A 16,885-nucleotide genomic window follows, 5' to 3' on the forward strand; every position below is an offset into this window, starting at 1 on the left:
ATACTGTGTCACACACTCACATCCACTTCCTAACAGACCACTTGGATTGATTACCAGTATAGTTTCCTGAAATTGTGAGCATACACGAATTTCTATCCCAGGATTTATTACATGTTGCAGTGGAAAAAAAAGTCCTAGAAAGCAAGGCTACAAATTCAGAGGTCTAGATGAGCAAAAGCAACTGACATTAACAGGACATAAACTAGAACAGTGGCAAATGTTCTTAAAATGGAGCTTTATTTGTTTAATTTGCCTTATATCTGAAAAGCTTTTAAAACCTCAGGGTAATAAATTAGGTAAGTTTTTCCAGAGGATAACACCTAAACTGGGTTAGTACCTTAAATGTGCTTGATAAAAGTATTTTACAGACCAGTTCATTTGCATAACAGTATTAAAATGTACACAAACAAGCTGGGGCAAGCAGGAAACATTGAATGAAGTTCCTCATCTTATGTTGAACTGGTTGTTCCAAATGCCTATTCCCAATTGCTACAATGGAGCAATAATCACTCCATGCTTTACTATGAGCTTGTATAGTCCTAAAGACAGAATACAGCTTGAAAATGGATCCAAGTCCCTACTTAGCCATGGAAAGGTCTAGGTCCTAGACTTTAGGAGCACTTGACTTCATTACTGAAACTAAGCAAGTGTGAACCTGAACAGGAAACCACTAACAGCACTCAAACTAAGCTACTCTTACACAATCCAGGGAAGAGTTGGATAAAAACAGAAATAAATTGCTGCTTTCTATACATATATCACATTAAATATTCCATAAGTACTTCTACCTGTATAACCTGTATAACTTATAAGATTGTGCAGATAGCAAGACATTTTTCCTTATCAGTTACATATTAACCACAACACATTTGTACCACTATTACCTTCAGTGAGGCTATAGTGACAACCACAAAATCTGAAAATTCAAATACTATGAGTACAATCCAGGACATGTTCAACTGTCTTCCACTCTAGTCAATGGGACTTAAAATGCATTAATCTATGGATGGATTATGCCCTGTATTATTTACTGTTAGCATTTTACTATCAAGGTGTATTAACTACTTGGGAACAATTCAAAACTTATTTTCCATAAATTATTTCTTTAGCACAGATTGTTCTACAGAAATGTGTTTGCAAGGATATTATTAACAAAGAGTGCAATCATCTCTAACCTAGACTAGTGCTATCAGTCCAAATGACTGCAATATTTTTGGTGTAACATTCTTTACCATCAAAGACAATCTAACATTATATATCTTCAAAGCTGGATTATTGGACTATAAAAATATTCAGGAAAGAAACCTTTTGGCATCTCAGCTTTAACAGATAATACAGAGGGAAACCTAAACTAATGTTTGTTAACAGATTAAGTATTTTCACAACTGTCCACTCACCAGTTGCTGCAACTCTAATCCCATTTAACCTAATGAATTCAATAACATTTACTTAGATGTGGTCAGGACTGACATGTAAAGCAGCTGATCTACAAAATAGTGATATTTTAAAAATGCTTATTAGTTTTACAAACTGACTAAAAGGTCTACGCAGGTCAGCTTTCTATATGGTTTTTACATTGGTTAAGTAATAAAGACTACTTCATTATGTGGATTTGGGTTAGAATTTTATGCATGCTTAGATTAACTCAATGGGACTTACAAGTAGCCCTGTTTAGGATTGTTCTGCATACAGCGACTTTATGGCGAGCATATTCTTACAGAAACCTCTGTGCTTTTAGGAGCCCCCCCCCCAGTTTGTTTCCTTGGCATGTACTGTACAACTGAGTCACTAAGCGTATTTTACATTGAGATATTAACTAGCAAAGCACCCAAGAATTGCTCTGTTTGCCACTAAATGATTCACAACCCTCTTAAGAAGACTGCAATTCCCCAAGAATTTGCAGAAGCCCTAATGATCACCGAGACATTGTTACAAATAAGTTTTCAAAGTATTATACACTCTGGGTAAAGGCAGAATAAAATCTTAGTGGATCTTAGGTCACCTCTCCCTAACCCCCTCAGCTCCCTCTTGGCCACGCAACTTTTTTCACCCACCGTGATTACAAGTTATTTATAAAGACACCCTCCCGACCAAACAGAATTTCTGCTCAGCGGCGTCCAGGGGCGTTGTGAAATAAGGAATGCGCGAAACATTCTACAGGCGGTTCTGGAATAAGGAACGCTGACTTCGCTGAGGAATCCCTTCAAGTCTCAAGGGGCACCTGTCAGCACAGCCCAGGGTTGTGGGCATTCCCATCCCGGCCTCTTTAAAAGGCCTGAGCCAGAGACAGGCAGGAGACATAGCTTCTCAACCGGGAGTAGCAGAAAACCGAAAAGCAACACTGTCAGGGCCCACTTTCAGGGTAAAGAGTGCGCGGCGTTCCCTCACAACCCCGTCTTGTTGGCTGGCTGGCTGGCAAGCTCTGCCGGGCGGCCTTCCTGCCCCAACTCACCAAGATGCGCTTGAAGAGCGCGTTTTCCTTCGGCGGGAGGCTCACTGACGGCATCGTTCCCGCTACTATTGCTACTGCCGTCACCGCCGCCTTTCTTGCTCCTACAGGACCGGTAAACCAGCTCCCTTCTGCCGCGGCTTGATCACCAGCGCCGCCGCTGTCGCCACTTCCCCGGAGAGACTCCCCGCCAGGCCGCCGTCACTACCAGTAGCGCCGCCGTCACCCGCTACTGCTCCTCTTCGTTCCGCTCTAAGCGGTCTCCCCAGGCGCCGTGCCTGCGCCCGGTTACCCCTGCCCCGCAGCGAGCCCCAGGCGGCGGGCGGTTCACGTGGTTAACTGAACAGGCCGGAGACAGGAGGCGCCGCCAAAATGGCCGCCACGGAGGGCTTCCCCAGCCGGGTCACCATGTCTCTCGCGCATGCGCTACGACCCTTTCACCCTCACCCCCTTTTCTCCATAGCCCTTACAAGGTAAGTTGGGAAACGAGAACATCCTGCCCTCCCTTGCTGTTGTGAATTGGTGAAGGCGCGCGTTTGCGCGCTGGTAAAGGGAAAGAGTCGGGATTCTCAGTGTACACCTAAGGTTATCTACTGTACTGTATGCTTTACTGATTTCAGTGGAATTTATTTCCAGGTAATTGTGCATAGGATTGCAGCAGCCTCAGGCTACAATCCTTTACTCACTTACTTGAAAATTCAGTGGGACTTCTGAGTCTGTCCCATTACTTTCCGAGTAAACCTTTATAGGATTATACTGTGAATTGTTCACATCGGAGGAGGGAAATGGGCTATAGACTGGCAGACACTAGAGCTTGTCCCATCTTCACAATAAAAAGCAGTAGTATTACCTGTAGCAATCTAAACACCTACGACAGCAACATCAGTGCTGCTTTTATTTGGGATTGTCCTACTTGGTTTTGTAATTGTTGTAGTTGTTTTAATTGTATAAGTATATTGTTGTAACCCATGGGTAAAAAATCTTAAATATTCTTCATCATCTATATTATATATACCAGTGGTTCCCAACCTGGGGGCTGCGAAGTAATCCAAGGGGGCCACAAACAGTAAAGAAATGCATTATTTAATTTTTTAAAAAAAGGATTCACTCCCTGAATACTGTCTGTTCCCCATTGCCGCTGCAGACAGCACCTCCCCCTCTTTCCAAATGAGAGGGAGGACTCTTGCTGAAGCAGCAGAGCGTCTTTCAGGCATGCCGAGGGCAAGCGTCTGCCTGTATAGCACATGGCAGACGCCGAAGTAGACTGAGGATGGAGCTACCAGAAAGAAGAGTGGGCTATCGCCAGCTGCTGTCTGCTTGCACTACCGCTGCTGACGACACCCTTGCTCAGAATGAGAGGAGAGTTTTTTTGTGAAGCAAAAAGGAAGACTACAAGGAAAGCTGCTGTCCCCCTTCCTTCCTGGCAGCCAGTGTGCCTGCCTTTCTTGGCTCCTACTTTGCTGCCACCTTCTTTTAAAAATTATTCTTATTTGCGAGGCTGCCCAGATATTGCCTTTGGCACAGATGGAGCCAAGGAGCAGTGAAGGAGCTCAGGACTTGCTTGTCCTCCCATCTCTGATGCTAAGTGTGTGTACCAGTGCCCCCTCCTTTCTTCTACCTACACTGGATGCTGGGGCAGTTGAGGGCTTCCCCCCTCCCACATACCCGAATGTATGCACGGCTACAGATGCTTGCAGGAGGGACAAGTGTGTTTGTGTGTGTGCGTGCACTGATCTGTTTTCTGCTCTGCTGTAATTCTCCTAATGCATGCTAACCAAGTCATCACTTCTGATGATCATTCCAAGGCGTAAAAGCACTAACCACCCAACTTAAGACTTTAGGGATGCCATAATTATCACTCTTTTCAAGAAGAGTGATAGAACAGATTGTGGGAACTACCGAGGCATCTCTCCTCTTGCTACCGCAGATAAAATCCTTGCAAGGATCCTCGCAAATCGCCTCCTACCTATTTCAGAAGACATCCTCCCTGAATCCAAAATGGTTTCCACCGTTTCAGGGGGACAGTGGACATGATCTTCACTGCACGACAGCTTCAAGAAAAACGCAAGGAGCAGAACCGACCTCTGTATATGGCGTTTATTGATCTGACTAAGGCCTTTGATACTGTAAATCAAACTGCTCTCTGGACCATCCTTCTGAAAATTGGATGCTCTGATAAATTTGTGAATGTTTTGCGACTCCTCCATGACAACATGACGGCAACAATTCTGGATAACCATGGCTCTCAAAGTGATCCATTCAAAGTGGGATCAGGCATCAAACAGGGATGTGTTATTGCTCCGACCTATTTGCTATTTTTATCACCATGATTCTACACCTTGTTGAGGGGAAACTTCCCACTGGCGTGGAAATCACATATCGAACAGATGGAAAGCTTTTAAATCTCAGTAGGCTGAAAGCAAAAAGTAAGGTAATTACAACCTCTGTCACAGAACTTCAATATGCCGATGATAATGTAGTCTCCGCACATTCAGAGAAAGATCTTCAAACTATCCTAAATGTCTTTGCAGAAGCATATGAAAAGCTTGGCCTCTCGCTTAACATCAAAAAAACCAAAGTGCTTCATCAGCAGGTGCGAACCAATCCCTCTGTAGTACCATCAATCCAGCTTAATGGTGCGACGCTGGAGAATGTCGATCACTTTCCTTATCTTGGCAGCCATCTCTCTGTAAAAGCTGACATCGACGCTGAAATTCAGCATTGTCTGAGCTCTGCAAGTGCCACATTCTCCCGAATGAAGCGTAGAGTGTTCGAGGATTGGGATATTCGCAGGGAGACCAAAATGCTTATTTACAAAGCCATTGTACTACCGACCTTACTGTACACCTGTGAAACATGGACCATTTATAAACGCCACTCCCAACTTCTTGAAAGATTCCACCAACGCTGCCTCCAGAAAATTCTGCAAATTACTTGGGAAGATAGGTGGACTAATGTTAGCATATTGGAAGAAGCAAAGACCACCAGTGTTGAAACAATGATCCTCCAACATCAACTTCGTTGGACCGGCCATGTTGTTCGAATGCCTGATCACCATTTTCCAGAGCAGCTATATTCCCAACTTAAGGATGGAAAATGGAATATCAGTGGACAGCAAAAGAGGTTTAAAGATGTTTTCAAAGCTAATCCAAAAAAATGTAACATAAGCATCGAGAACTGGGAAGCCTTGGCCCATGAGCGTCCCAATTGGAGGTCAGCCATTATCAAAGGTGCTATAGACTTTGAAGGAGCACAAGTACGGGACAAATGAGCTAAGCAGAAGGCATGTCAAGCAAATCCTCATGGTGACCATCTTCCATCTGGAAACCTATGTCCTCACTGTGGGAGGCTGTGTGGATCCAGAATTGGCCTCCACAGTCACTTACGGACCCACCGTTAAAGACCTTATCTTGGAAGACAATCTTACTCGGCCATGAGTGATCGCCAATGAAAATGAATGAATGATGAATGTCTGCAGTGCACAATGTAGCATTCCAATCACCACCACATTGTTGCTTCTTGTTGTTGTTTTTTAAAGCTCAGCACTGTCACCCACTGGTGTTGGGAGACAGGACTATACATCTTCAAACTGGGTGAATGTGTGGGTGAGTGGGTAGGGGGATACCAATTTGTTTGGACCCTTGCATTAAAAGAAAGCAACACCTCCCTGAAGATAGAAGATTAGCACATCAGGGAGTTTCTAGTGCAATTCATGATTCTGGGTTTCTGTCTGCAGGGAGCTTTTCATGGAAAGGGACATTTGGATATGTGATTTTGCCACACACCATCTGAAGGAGTTCACTCCATTTCTACCACTTCAGAACTGAACATAAGAACAAAATCACAGTAGAAAACTTAAGGAAGACTAAAGAAGGAGGATCAGCAAATGTAGGATGAATCAGGAAAAGGCTGAAAATCAAAAGTTCTAGGAAGTCATAAAGAGGGAAGATAGTCAGAGGTGAAGGCCTGGACTCCCCCCTCAATCTATGCCTGGAGTCCGTAAGTGGATGGATGGGAGAGAACAGGCTGAAGCTGAACCCCGATAAGACTGAGGTATTACTAGTGGGGGACAAGGGAAGGTTGGGTGATTTTGACCTGATACTTAATGGGGTGAGTTTGCCCCTGAAGGACCAGGTCCGCAGTCTCGGGGTCATCTTGGACTCCCAGCTGTCTATGGAGGCTCAGGTTTCTGCAGTGAGCCGGGCAGCTTGGTACCAACTTCATCTAGTACAGAGGCTGCGACCCTATCTTCCCATACATCTGCTCCCACGAGTGATACATGCCCTGATCTCCTCTCAATTAGACTACTGTAATGCGCTCTACGTGGGGTTACCCTTGAAGACGGTCCGGAAACTCCAGCTGGTACAAAACGCGGCGGCACGCTTAATAAAGCAGACCCGCCGCTGCGATCATATCACCCCAGTGTTGATTGAATTACACTGGTTGCCAGTTGTATACCGGGCCCAATTCAAGGTGTTGGTTTTAACCTTTAAAACTCTATACGGTTCCGGCCCAGTTTATCTGAAGGAGCGCCTCCAGTATCACCAAATATGCCGCCAAACAAGATCAGCCTCACAGGACCTTCTCTCGGTCCCACCGACTAAGACAGCTAGGTTGGTGCGGACCAGGGAGAGGGCTTTTTCGATCGTGGCCCCCACCCTCTGGAACTTACTTCCCTTTGACCTTCGGCATGCCCCCTCCCTGTTGACTTTTCGCCGAGCCTTGAAGACCTGGCTCTTCAGGCAGGCCTATGGGATCTCTGGGGTGGGTTAGGTTTTACACTGTATTAATGTAAGATGGTCTTCAGATGAGATGTTATGATATTAATAATGTGATGATTATGTATATGAGCAGATTGTATTTTATATTGTATTTTATATTGTACGTCGCCCAGAGTGTCCGTTCAGTCGGACAGATGGGCATCTGCTAAATAAAATTTTATTATTATTATTATTATCCACCCTTTTGTCTTCACAGTCTAGCATCCCCACTGCTATTGCATTTCTGCTTCTTGATTACTATTAATGTTTTTTTAAAAGCTCAGCAGGTTGGCTGAGGTTGGGGTCCACATGCTGCAGCTGAAATGTATTTATTTAATTATTGTTGCATTTATATCCCACCTTTCCTCCAAGTTGCTCAAGATGGGGCATATGGTTCCCCTCCCCTTTCCATTTTATCCGTACACCAAACCTGTGAGATAGGACAGGCTGAGAGACTGTCTGGCCCAAGGGCACGCAGTGGGCTTCATGGCTGGGTGGGGATTTGAACCTGGATCTTAGTCCAACACTGTAACCCACTGGTGTGGGGAGACAGGACTGTGTCTCTTCAGATTATGTGTGTGTGTGGGGGGGGGATACCAATTTGATGAACCTTTGCATTAAGAAAAGAAACCAACACCTCCCTGTCTGCAGGGAGCTTTTTATGGAAAGGTTTATGTGGACATGTGATTTTCCATGCACCATTTTTTCAATTAACAGAGACTAAAACTGCAATTAGTAAATTATTTTGAGCTTACAAAGGGGGTTCCGTAATCATAAAGATTGGGAACCACTGATATATACTGTCCTTTTTGCTGTACTAGGTGCCAGTTCTGGTATTCATTTAATCCAGGATAAACTAAGCTAATAAAAACCACAGTGGTAAGCTTCATGATTTAATCATTCCTAGCACAAGAAGAGCCCTCCTGGATCAGAACAAAGTCTCATCTAATCCATCATTTTCAACAGTGGCCAGACATTATGCTTTTGGGAAGCTCCAAAAGCAGGACAGGAGCACAATAACCCTTTCTTGTTGCTTGTCCTCAGTATTTGGTATTGAGAGAGATACTGCCTACAACACTGAACTTTCATTTAGCTGTCACTGTTAAAAGGTGTTTGATAGTCTTATACTGCATGAATATATCTAATCCCCTTTTAAAACTATCATAACATCCTGTGGCAGTGAATTCCATAGCATAATTGTGTGTTGCCTGAATTTTTTTTCTCCTCTGCTTGCTGACTTCCTCTTTCACCATCAGTATGAGAGCCAAGTTCTACTTCCACACCTACACAGGCTTCTTGCTGGACCTCTTGCAATATTAAACTCAAAACACTGGAAGAACCAGCTGTGAGTTCCTGCAACAATGGCAGTGATTCATTGGCGTATTACAATTATTAGGAAATAGTAAATTAATCTGAGGATGACAGACACTTTTCAGATTGTGAGGAATCGCCTCTTCATAGACCTGAAACCTTTCACGCAACACTGATGGGTGGCTGTTCTACATTTGCTGTTTAATTAGAAATTAGGTGTCGTCAATACTGTACATGTTTACTCAGAAGTAAGTTCTACTGCACTCAGTGGAGCTTATTCCCAGGGTGAAGCCTTGGCAGCCTTATAGCACAATCCTGTGCATGTTTACTCAGAGTCTCCTTGAGTTCAGTGTGACTTACTGCCAGGTAACTGTGCATAAGACTGCATTCATTGGAAGAGAACATCAGGCAATTTGACTGTCTCAGACTGCAATCCCTTACACACTTGAGAGTAAGTCCAATGAAATCAGTGGAATTTAATAGTTCTGAGTAGATCTGCGTAGGTTTACACTACTAAGGTATCAAACACAACAGTAAGATCTAAGATGGCAATACTAAAGAGGACTGTTGAAGCTGCAGGAGTTTCCAAACTTTTGACAAACATTTATTTTTAGTGGTATCAGTGGAAGCTTTATGAGATATGGGGTGTAATCCACATAGTCTACAGTACTTATTCTGGAAAATTCCTATGAATGTTCATAAATGTACTGTACAATGCCAGTCTGTTCTCACAGAATTCTTAGGAATGGTAGGCCAAGACAGCTAGGGAAAGGCTGAGATAAAGGCACAGAAATATCAACTTTTATTTATGAAAAATTTTCAAGCATGAAAATGTGGCTTACGTGATGTGTGTTCTAAGTCCTGGAAACACAAAAACACTTTTTAAAAACCCAGTAGATATTTTCCACGAATCTTATGGTGAATTTATTTAGAGGTAATTTATTTGCTACTGGGGCAGCATCAGGCTAGTCATTGCAGCAGGTGGGGGTGTTCTGCAGTAGCCTTTACCTACAGTCAATGCAAGCAGTAGGTGGCGCACTTCTGTCTCAAAGTCTTCTTCCGACCAGTTTAGAAGCGGTCCTCTACTGCTGTTTGATTGGTGCGTTTGTTCCGTCGCTCTGGGAAGCGGCTTAGAGGAGGAGAAAGTAAAACAACATGGCGGCGGTGTCCTTGCAGATTGCAAGAAGATTTTTGCGGTTATCAGGAAACCTGGTCCGCTGTGAGTTATCTGGGCCCCGTGGCTTTTGCTCCCTTTTCCTAACCTGGGTGAGACAGAGGAAGGGGCTCTATTTCCATGGGGCTATCCTTCCCAGTAGTACCCTTGTTGAATGAACGTGTGAGTGTTTCATCCGAGTTTCATACGTGTAACCTTCAGCTTCTGCCGCCTTTCCTTGCCCCAACCGCGCCTCGCTTTGCTTTTTGGTGTGGTTGCACTGATTTGGACGGCTTGGGCCTCTCATGTCGTACCCGCTAATGGTGGCCTATAGTGACAGGCTAGAGTAGTGTGGTCTAGTGCAGGAATGAAGAGCATGGTTGCGGGGAGTTTTGTGACAGAGCCGGATTGGCCTTCGGGGACATCAGTTGGCGAGCCCAATCCCAGCAATAGCTTTCCCACCGTAAACTATCACACCTTCCTGGACCTTTCCGTTTCTTACAAACTCCACGGTAGCGGATTGCATTGAATCCAGGCAATACATACAGAAGTTGTTTCATTGATCAGCTTTCCTTCGTCGACTAACTCTTCAATGGGTTCTCGAACCATAGGACTAAGAAAGATGCATGGCAGATATCCTAGAGAATTGAAGTATACCTGGGGCGGTCGGAAAGTAGATCGGAATCTCTCGCCAAGGTTTTCTCACATATGTCTAACAAGAGCAAAACGACTTTTCCGTCAAAATTAAGCTGCTAAAATTAAAAACGCTAAACAGGAATTGACTGATGTGTGGAAGGACTTTGAGCTCAGTTTTGTTCTCCTGAAAACAATTTGACATAGTGCACTTGGCCTTACAAAAAGCTTTGAACGAGGTACCTCACCAATGACTCCTGAGCAAGCTTAGAAGTCATGGAATAAAAGGAGAGGTCCTCTTGTGGAACTGATTAAGCAGCAGGAATTGGAGAGTAGGAATAAATGGACAGTTTTCCCAGTGGAGGGATGTAGAAAGTGGAGTCCCCCAAGGATGGGTATTGGGATCTGTGCTTTTTTAGCTTGTTAGAATTAACTTGTTAGAGTTAGGGGTGAGTTAGGGCCAGGTTTGCTGATGATAATAAATATTTGAGGGTCATTAAAACAAAAAGAGATTGTGAAGAACTCCAAAATGGCCGTTCCAAACTAAGTGAATGGGCAGTAAAATGGCAAATGCAATTTAATGTGAGCAAGTGTAAAGTGATGCATGCTGGGGCAAAAATATTAATTTCACATATACGTTGTGAAACGGAGTGAATGGGACTTTGGGTTCGTAATGGATAGCTTGATGAAGATGTTGACCCAGTGTGTGGCATCTGTGAAAAAGGCAAATTCTATGAGAGGTCATTAGGAAAGGTATTGAAAATAAAATTGCTGATATTATAATGCTGTTATACAAATCTATGGGGCAACTGCATTTGGCATACTGTGTAAAGTTCTGGTCACCTTGCCTCAAAAAGGGTATTGTAGAGTTGGAAAAGCTTTTTAAAAAAGCAATCAAGATGATCAAAGAGATGTAGTGACTCGCTTATGGGGAAAGGTTGCAGCATCTGAGGCTTTTTAGTTTAGAGAAAAGGTGAGTAAGAGGTGGCATGATAGAAGTTTATAAAATTATGCATGGCATGGAGAGAGTGGATAGAGATAAGTTTCTCTTCCTCTTTCTTAACACTAGAACTCATGAACATCCAATGAAGCTGAATATTGGAAGATTCAGGATAGATAAAAGAAAATACTTCTTCATGCAATGCATAGTTGAGGTATATAACTTGCTCCCAGAGAAGGCAGTGATAGCTGCCAACTTGGACGGCTTTAAAAGAAGGTTAGACAAATTCATGGAGGATAAAGGTATCAAAGACTAGTAACCATGATGGCTACACTCTGCCTCCGCAGTCAGAGGCAGTTTCTGAATACCAGTTGCTGGTCCTGCTTGCAAGCTTCCCATGGGGATCTGGTTGGCCACTTTGATAACAGGATGCTGGACTAGATGGGCCACTGGCCTAATCCAGCAGGCTCTTATGTTTTTAATTTCCTAAACTCAGAATGTGCTCAAGAGGCAGCCTTTTTAGTTTTAATGCTGTGTCATTTGCATCTGATTCTGCTTGGTAGATTTTGCAGTTCTAGTAAAAATGAAAGTTGAACTGACATATATGAAGTCTGCCCACCCCCGAAGTAGACAAATGGTAGGGCAGTAGCTGAGTCTCATGGGAGGTGTAGTTCAAAACATTTGGATGGGAATGCTGGGCTACATGGTCTTGATGCTGTGAGGCAGTTTTTTGGTATTGTATATGTATGTGCTATTTATTGATACACACACTAAATCTGATCTGTACTTCAGTCTCATTGCTTCTTCATCTTCACTTGGTTATCTCTGATAAAGACAACCTTAAAAAAACCTTAAAACCATCATAGTCACTTTTTCCCTCTGCCCAGTCCTAAACACTATGAAACATATTTACCCTCTTCTTTCCTAGCTTTTCCATGGGTAAATGTTCCTTTGGTTCTTGCTCACCATTTTTGCTTTCCGTAGAATCTAGAAGTTTTGATTTGTGTGCAGATTGAGAAGTGACCTAAACAAAGCATGCTTCGGTGTTTTGTCTATTAAAAGTCTTAAAAACGTGTCTGGTAAGGTTTAGGTGAATTAAGTGTGAACAGAGCTAGTGTGGTGTAGTGGTTAAAGTGTTGGACTATGACCTGGGAGACCAGGGTTTGAATCCCCACATAGCCATGAAGCTCACTGGGTGACCTTGGGCCTGTCACTGCCTCTCAGCCTCATGAAACCCCTATTCATAGGGTTGCCATAAGTCAGAATCGACTTGAAGGTAGTACATACATAAAGTCGTATAATTCTGACACTGAAACTGTAAGAATATGACACATTCTTACCAAAAGACTGTTTTTGAAAACCTAGCCTAGTTTAGGATGAAAAATTACCTCAGCAGGCAAGCTACATTGAAAAAGTCAAGAAGAAGAATGACTTGGTCTTTCTTGACTGGAATAGAGTCATTAGGGAACAATTGGAGTTGAGTCTCAAAATAATTAATATTAAAATATAAGTGCTTAATATTGTTTCTCCAGTTGCCCTGATCTTACTAAAAGAACCCCTTCCTGTTATACATCCCACCCCCTTTAGGCAAATTGTTAAAGAATAAAATCCTTTTCCAAACACCTTGTCATGTATTCTTGCCTTTAACACAAAAGTTACCTCTCTGGTGTGCTATTCTTTACAAGTACTAATTGATATAGTAACTGCTATACTTATTCATAATTGTACCAGTTCATCATCTGGAATGAAGGTTTCCAATTTGTACAGTTTCTATTGCTGTTCTTGTGAGTCAAAATATTCAGTGAGTACCTGAATAAGTATTCCTACAGACTGTAGTGACACTCCATTTTCATAAGTACATAGATTCTTTTCCAAAGTGTCCTTTGTGCCCCTCTCAGAACTAACATGTTTCTAAACTCCTTTATTTTAGCACCATATCGTTCTGCATTTATGGCAAGTAAGGATGATCTAAGCAAACCTAACTGGGTGAAAGTTGGTCTGTCTTTTGGTGCAACAGTAGCAATATGGGTGCTGGTAAGAATCAAATTATTGAGTGTGATTACCAGTGTTTTAGAAGTTACAGTTTAGTCAGTTGTTTTCTCAATAAAGGAAGTGTGATAGTTATGTTATGCTTAGTTTGGATCCATTGATTTCTAATCGTTTGAGTGGTTACAGTCCCATTTTCAAGACACACCTTGCATTGGCCTGATTCTCACATAACACTAAGTCATGGTTTGTTTAACAAATCATGAGTTAACTACATGTTGTCCTGAAGATGATCAAATAAACCATTGCTTGTTTCTCCAAAGTTGGTTTTGTTTCCCAGCTGCTCATGCCTTTTGCATTTGTAGCATGGCAAGCATCTACGATGGCCAAACAAACTTTAGTGCCAGGCTCACATGTAAACCCCAAGCCATACTTAAAACAAACTGAGATTTATAAACCAACAACAAACTATGGCTTCAGATCATGGTTTCTTGGCAAATCACAGTTAAGCCACTGGGCAGGGTTTGTACTTAACAATAAGCCATACTTTAATGAACCATTATGATTTAACATTAACCATTTAACATTATGATGTGCAGGCTAGGCCACTGTAAATGTTTGCATGAGAGGGATTGCATTATCCAGCAACCCTTTAAAGCAGGTATGAGGTAACTTTTGGTGCTCCAGATGTTGCTGAACTACAACTCCCATCTGCCCCAACAAGTATGGTCAGTAGCCAGGATTAATGGTAGTTCAGCAACACGGGGAGGCAAAAGTTACTCACACCTGTGTTAAAGTACAGGAATAAGTAACCTCTGTTCTTGCTACAGCTTTCCAAACCAGAACTTAAAAAATCTAGACCCACTGTGTCCCCACTTAGCGTAGGCATGCACCCCAGAAGGTTCCCCACAAATGAATGCTTTCTTCCAGCTGAAAAAGATTCCCTACCCCTGCGTTAATAAATATTTCATTTTAAATGTATAATTAATTAAATGGCTTCAGATTAGGCCCTAGCACTGAAGTTGCTAAATGCCTGTCCATCCTAAAATAATCATTTTAACTTCACATGCGTCATGCTTTTATACCATATAATTTTCTTTCAGCTCCTCAAGCAGCATAATGAACATTTAGCAGAATATGAAAGGCGAAAGGCAGCACGAGAATCTTGAATGGTGGTCCCAAATGATTATGGTGAGAAAGCTATAAACATCACATTTTTCTGGTACCAGCTGCTCTTGTTCATGTAAGATTTCCTCTTGGAAGATTATTAAAGACAATAATCTTGTTTGTTAAAGCAAGCTACTCTTGTTCATATAAAATTCTCTCTTGGAAGATTGTTGTCTTTAACAAACAGTTGTTAATATTGTTATTTTTCATGAGTATTGCTGTTTTCTTCAGTTTTTAAAATATTTTAGCTCTGGCCTACTTTGAAAATATTACATTTTGCTATCTTTTAAATAAAAATGTCTTCATCTGCTTATTGTATTGCTGTATCTAAATTAAGTGATAGGTGATTTGTCCATGTTATTTCCGATTGTACCAACCAATCTCTTGCTCTCTTCTCAGAGTATTAGATCTGTATACCTTGCACTCTTCTGTTCCACGTCCAAGCCTTCTTCACTGCCATAACACACAATGACTACATTCCAACATAATGATAAACCATGCTAATGGTTTATCATTATAAGAATGAGTCTAGGCAAGCCTCAGGCTCTTGTGATCTTCCTCTCATCTTTCTTTGGCATGCCAGGTAGAGGAGTTTGGAAGAATTCATTTCTGATTTCGGTTAAACAGCATTTATGTCAAAATGTGATTTGTCAAAACCATATCAAAATTTGATTAGTGTAGACCATGGTTGGTTGAAACAAGCCAGTTTTAGACCATGGAGTTATGGAGCTAGCTTGATTCAACTAACCATAGTTAAGATTAACCACAGTTCAGGGTTTGCTGATCTATGTCCCATTGAAATCAAAACCTTTTGATTTTGTCACTGTGCCTGGAGGAGAGCATGTGAACGTGAGGCTCATCTGGGCTCATTCTTATAATAATAAGATACTGTTTATTAATATATCCAAATGCAGCCTATATTTATATTCTCATTTAGTGGTCAATTATAGTTCCACATTGTTCTAGATAACAGAATAAGAGAAGAGGAAAACTGAGTGTCTGCTTCATTTCATTATTAGTAGCTGTGCAGAAATGGTATTGAGATGTAAACATCCATTCCTGGCCTTGTCTTCTGTCATTGCCCTCCAAAGGACAAAAAGCAGTAGAGCTATGAAGGCTGGTACTCCCTCTTTGGGAGTTGCAAATGACTGATTTTGCAATAGTGTCTGCATGCTGTAGATTCTCAAACTCACTGCTATTTTCACTAAAGGATGTTTGTTGGACATTTATGTAGCACGGGGTTCCCAAACTTCATTCACGTGGTCCATGTCAGGTCTTGGAAGAGCAGTGGCCACAGCAGCTGGGCACAGCAGGCACAGCAGCTGGTCCATAGTTTTACAACACGGTGGTCCACCCAGAAATCAAGCAGAACGGACTGGAAGTGATGGGGGAAGGAGGCACTTGAAAAGGGTAGAGAGAATTAGTAACAAAGTTAATGGGAGGCTAGAATTAAGAAGTTTAATCTTGATTCAACAAAAATCATACATCTTGCACAATGCATTACAATTACTACAACAGGCATAAAAATCATTAAGTGGTCTGCGAAGACCTTGAGCAATTTTCAAGTAGTTATAGAGGAAAAAGTTTGGGAAGCACTGATGTAGAACATCCACTGTGCAGTATGCTGCTGACAGTATATTTGGATGGAGGTGTGGCATGCTGTTCAATTTAGCATTAAGCCATGTTGTATAGAAAACAAATAAATCATTTGTCCATTACTTCCCTATTAGTCTGTTCCCTAGTTTTAAACTGGAATAATTGTGATTTACTGTACTAGCTTGTGAGGATTTAAAAGATTAAATGTTGATTGATTAAAAGTACAGTAGGGCCCCACTTTACAGCGCTTCGCTAATACAGCAATCTCAGTTAGACGCAATTAGACTAAAGCCCCACTCATATGGCACTTGTTCTGCTTTTACCGCGGTTTTCGGGCAGCGCGCAGCATTCTATTTTAATGGGTTCTGCTCTACAGCGGGGATCTGGAACGTAACCTGCCGTATGAGTGGGGCTCTACTGTACTGTATATTTAACAGTCATGTAGTCACTGGGTTGTCAGTTTTCTGTAACAGTCACTCCCCCCTGCTGTTAATTTTCATCAAAATCTGTAAGACTGTCATGTTTCCTGACTTTATGTGTATAATTTTGAATATGCTGCATGGGCCATATAAATGTCTTATACTGCTTTGATGGCTTTATACTGTGAAGCCGTCTGTAAATTTGTATAATAATAATACAGTCTTGGAGTATGGTGTGATGTTTGTTTTCCTCTCTCTTTTCTAGGTTGATTATGGTCTTATAGAAGCTGTTACAGCCAATGCATACTCAACAAGATTTTTATTTTAGTAGATAATCCAATGGTTGTTGAATTTATTCCTGATTAATATTAATTTTCCTGAAATAAAGCAATGACAAATATAAAAGGTGGCTGAAATCATCATGCTTCATATGGTTACTTCTGAAGGTTATTAAAATATGTTCAATTATAC

The 16,885-nt window shown here is 41.9% G+C and overlaps 2 protein-coding genes across 2 annotated transcripts in view; one reads left to right on the top strand and one right to left on the bottom strand.

Annotated features, from left to right (window-relative positions):
- Positions 1-2,896, bottom strand: part of NAA15 (N-alpha-acetyltransferase 15, NatA auxiliary subunit) — a 53,088-nt gene extending 50,192 nt beyond the window's left edge. The window contains exon 1 of the mRNA XM_061584937.1: positions 2,453-2,896. Coding sequence (XP_061440921.1) covers positions 2,453-2,506 — 54 coding nt within the window. The 5' untranslated portion in view covers positions 2,507-2,896. The remainder of the gene's footprint in view (positions 1-2,452) is intronic.
- Positions 2,897-9,589: 6,693 nt separating this feature from the next.
- Positions 9,590-16,884, top strand: NDUFC1 (NADH:ubiquinone oxidoreductase subunit C1). Its single transcript, XM_061584953.1, has 4 exons — positions 9,590-9,739; positions 13,177-13,280; positions 14,336-14,423; positions 16,680-16,884. Exons 1-3 carry the CDS (start codon positions 9,676-9,678, stop codon positions 14,399-14,401), a joined length of 234 nt encoding a protein of 77 aa, XP_061440937.1. The 5' UTR covers positions 9,590-9,675; the 3' UTR covers positions 14,402-14,423; positions 16,680-16,884.
- Position 16,885: the final 1 nt, after the last annotated feature.

This window comes from Rhineura floridana, chromosome 9 (assembly GCF_030035675.1).
Source record: "Rhineura floridana isolate rRhiFlo1 chromosome 9, rRhiFlo1.hap2, whole genome shotgun sequence".
Taxonomy (NCBI): domain Eukaryota; kingdom Metazoa; phylum Chordata; class Lepidosauria; order Squamata; family Rhineuridae; genus Rhineura; species Rhineura floridana.

Excerpts from the sequence above, each read along its gene's own strand:
- NDUFC1 (XM_061584953.1), top strand. The coding sequence starts at position 9,676 with ATGGCGGCGGTGTCCTTGCAGATTGCAAGAAGATTTTTGCGGTTATCA. Across the intron at positions 9,740-13,176 it reads ATCAGGAAACCTGGTCCGCT|CACCATATCGTTCTGCATTT; the intron begins GTGAGTTATCTG and ends CCTTTATTTTAG. Across the intron at positions 13,281-14,335 it reads CAGTAGCAATATGGGTGCTG|CTCCTCAAGCAGCATAATGA; the intron begins GTAAGAATCAAA and ends ATTTTCTTTCAG.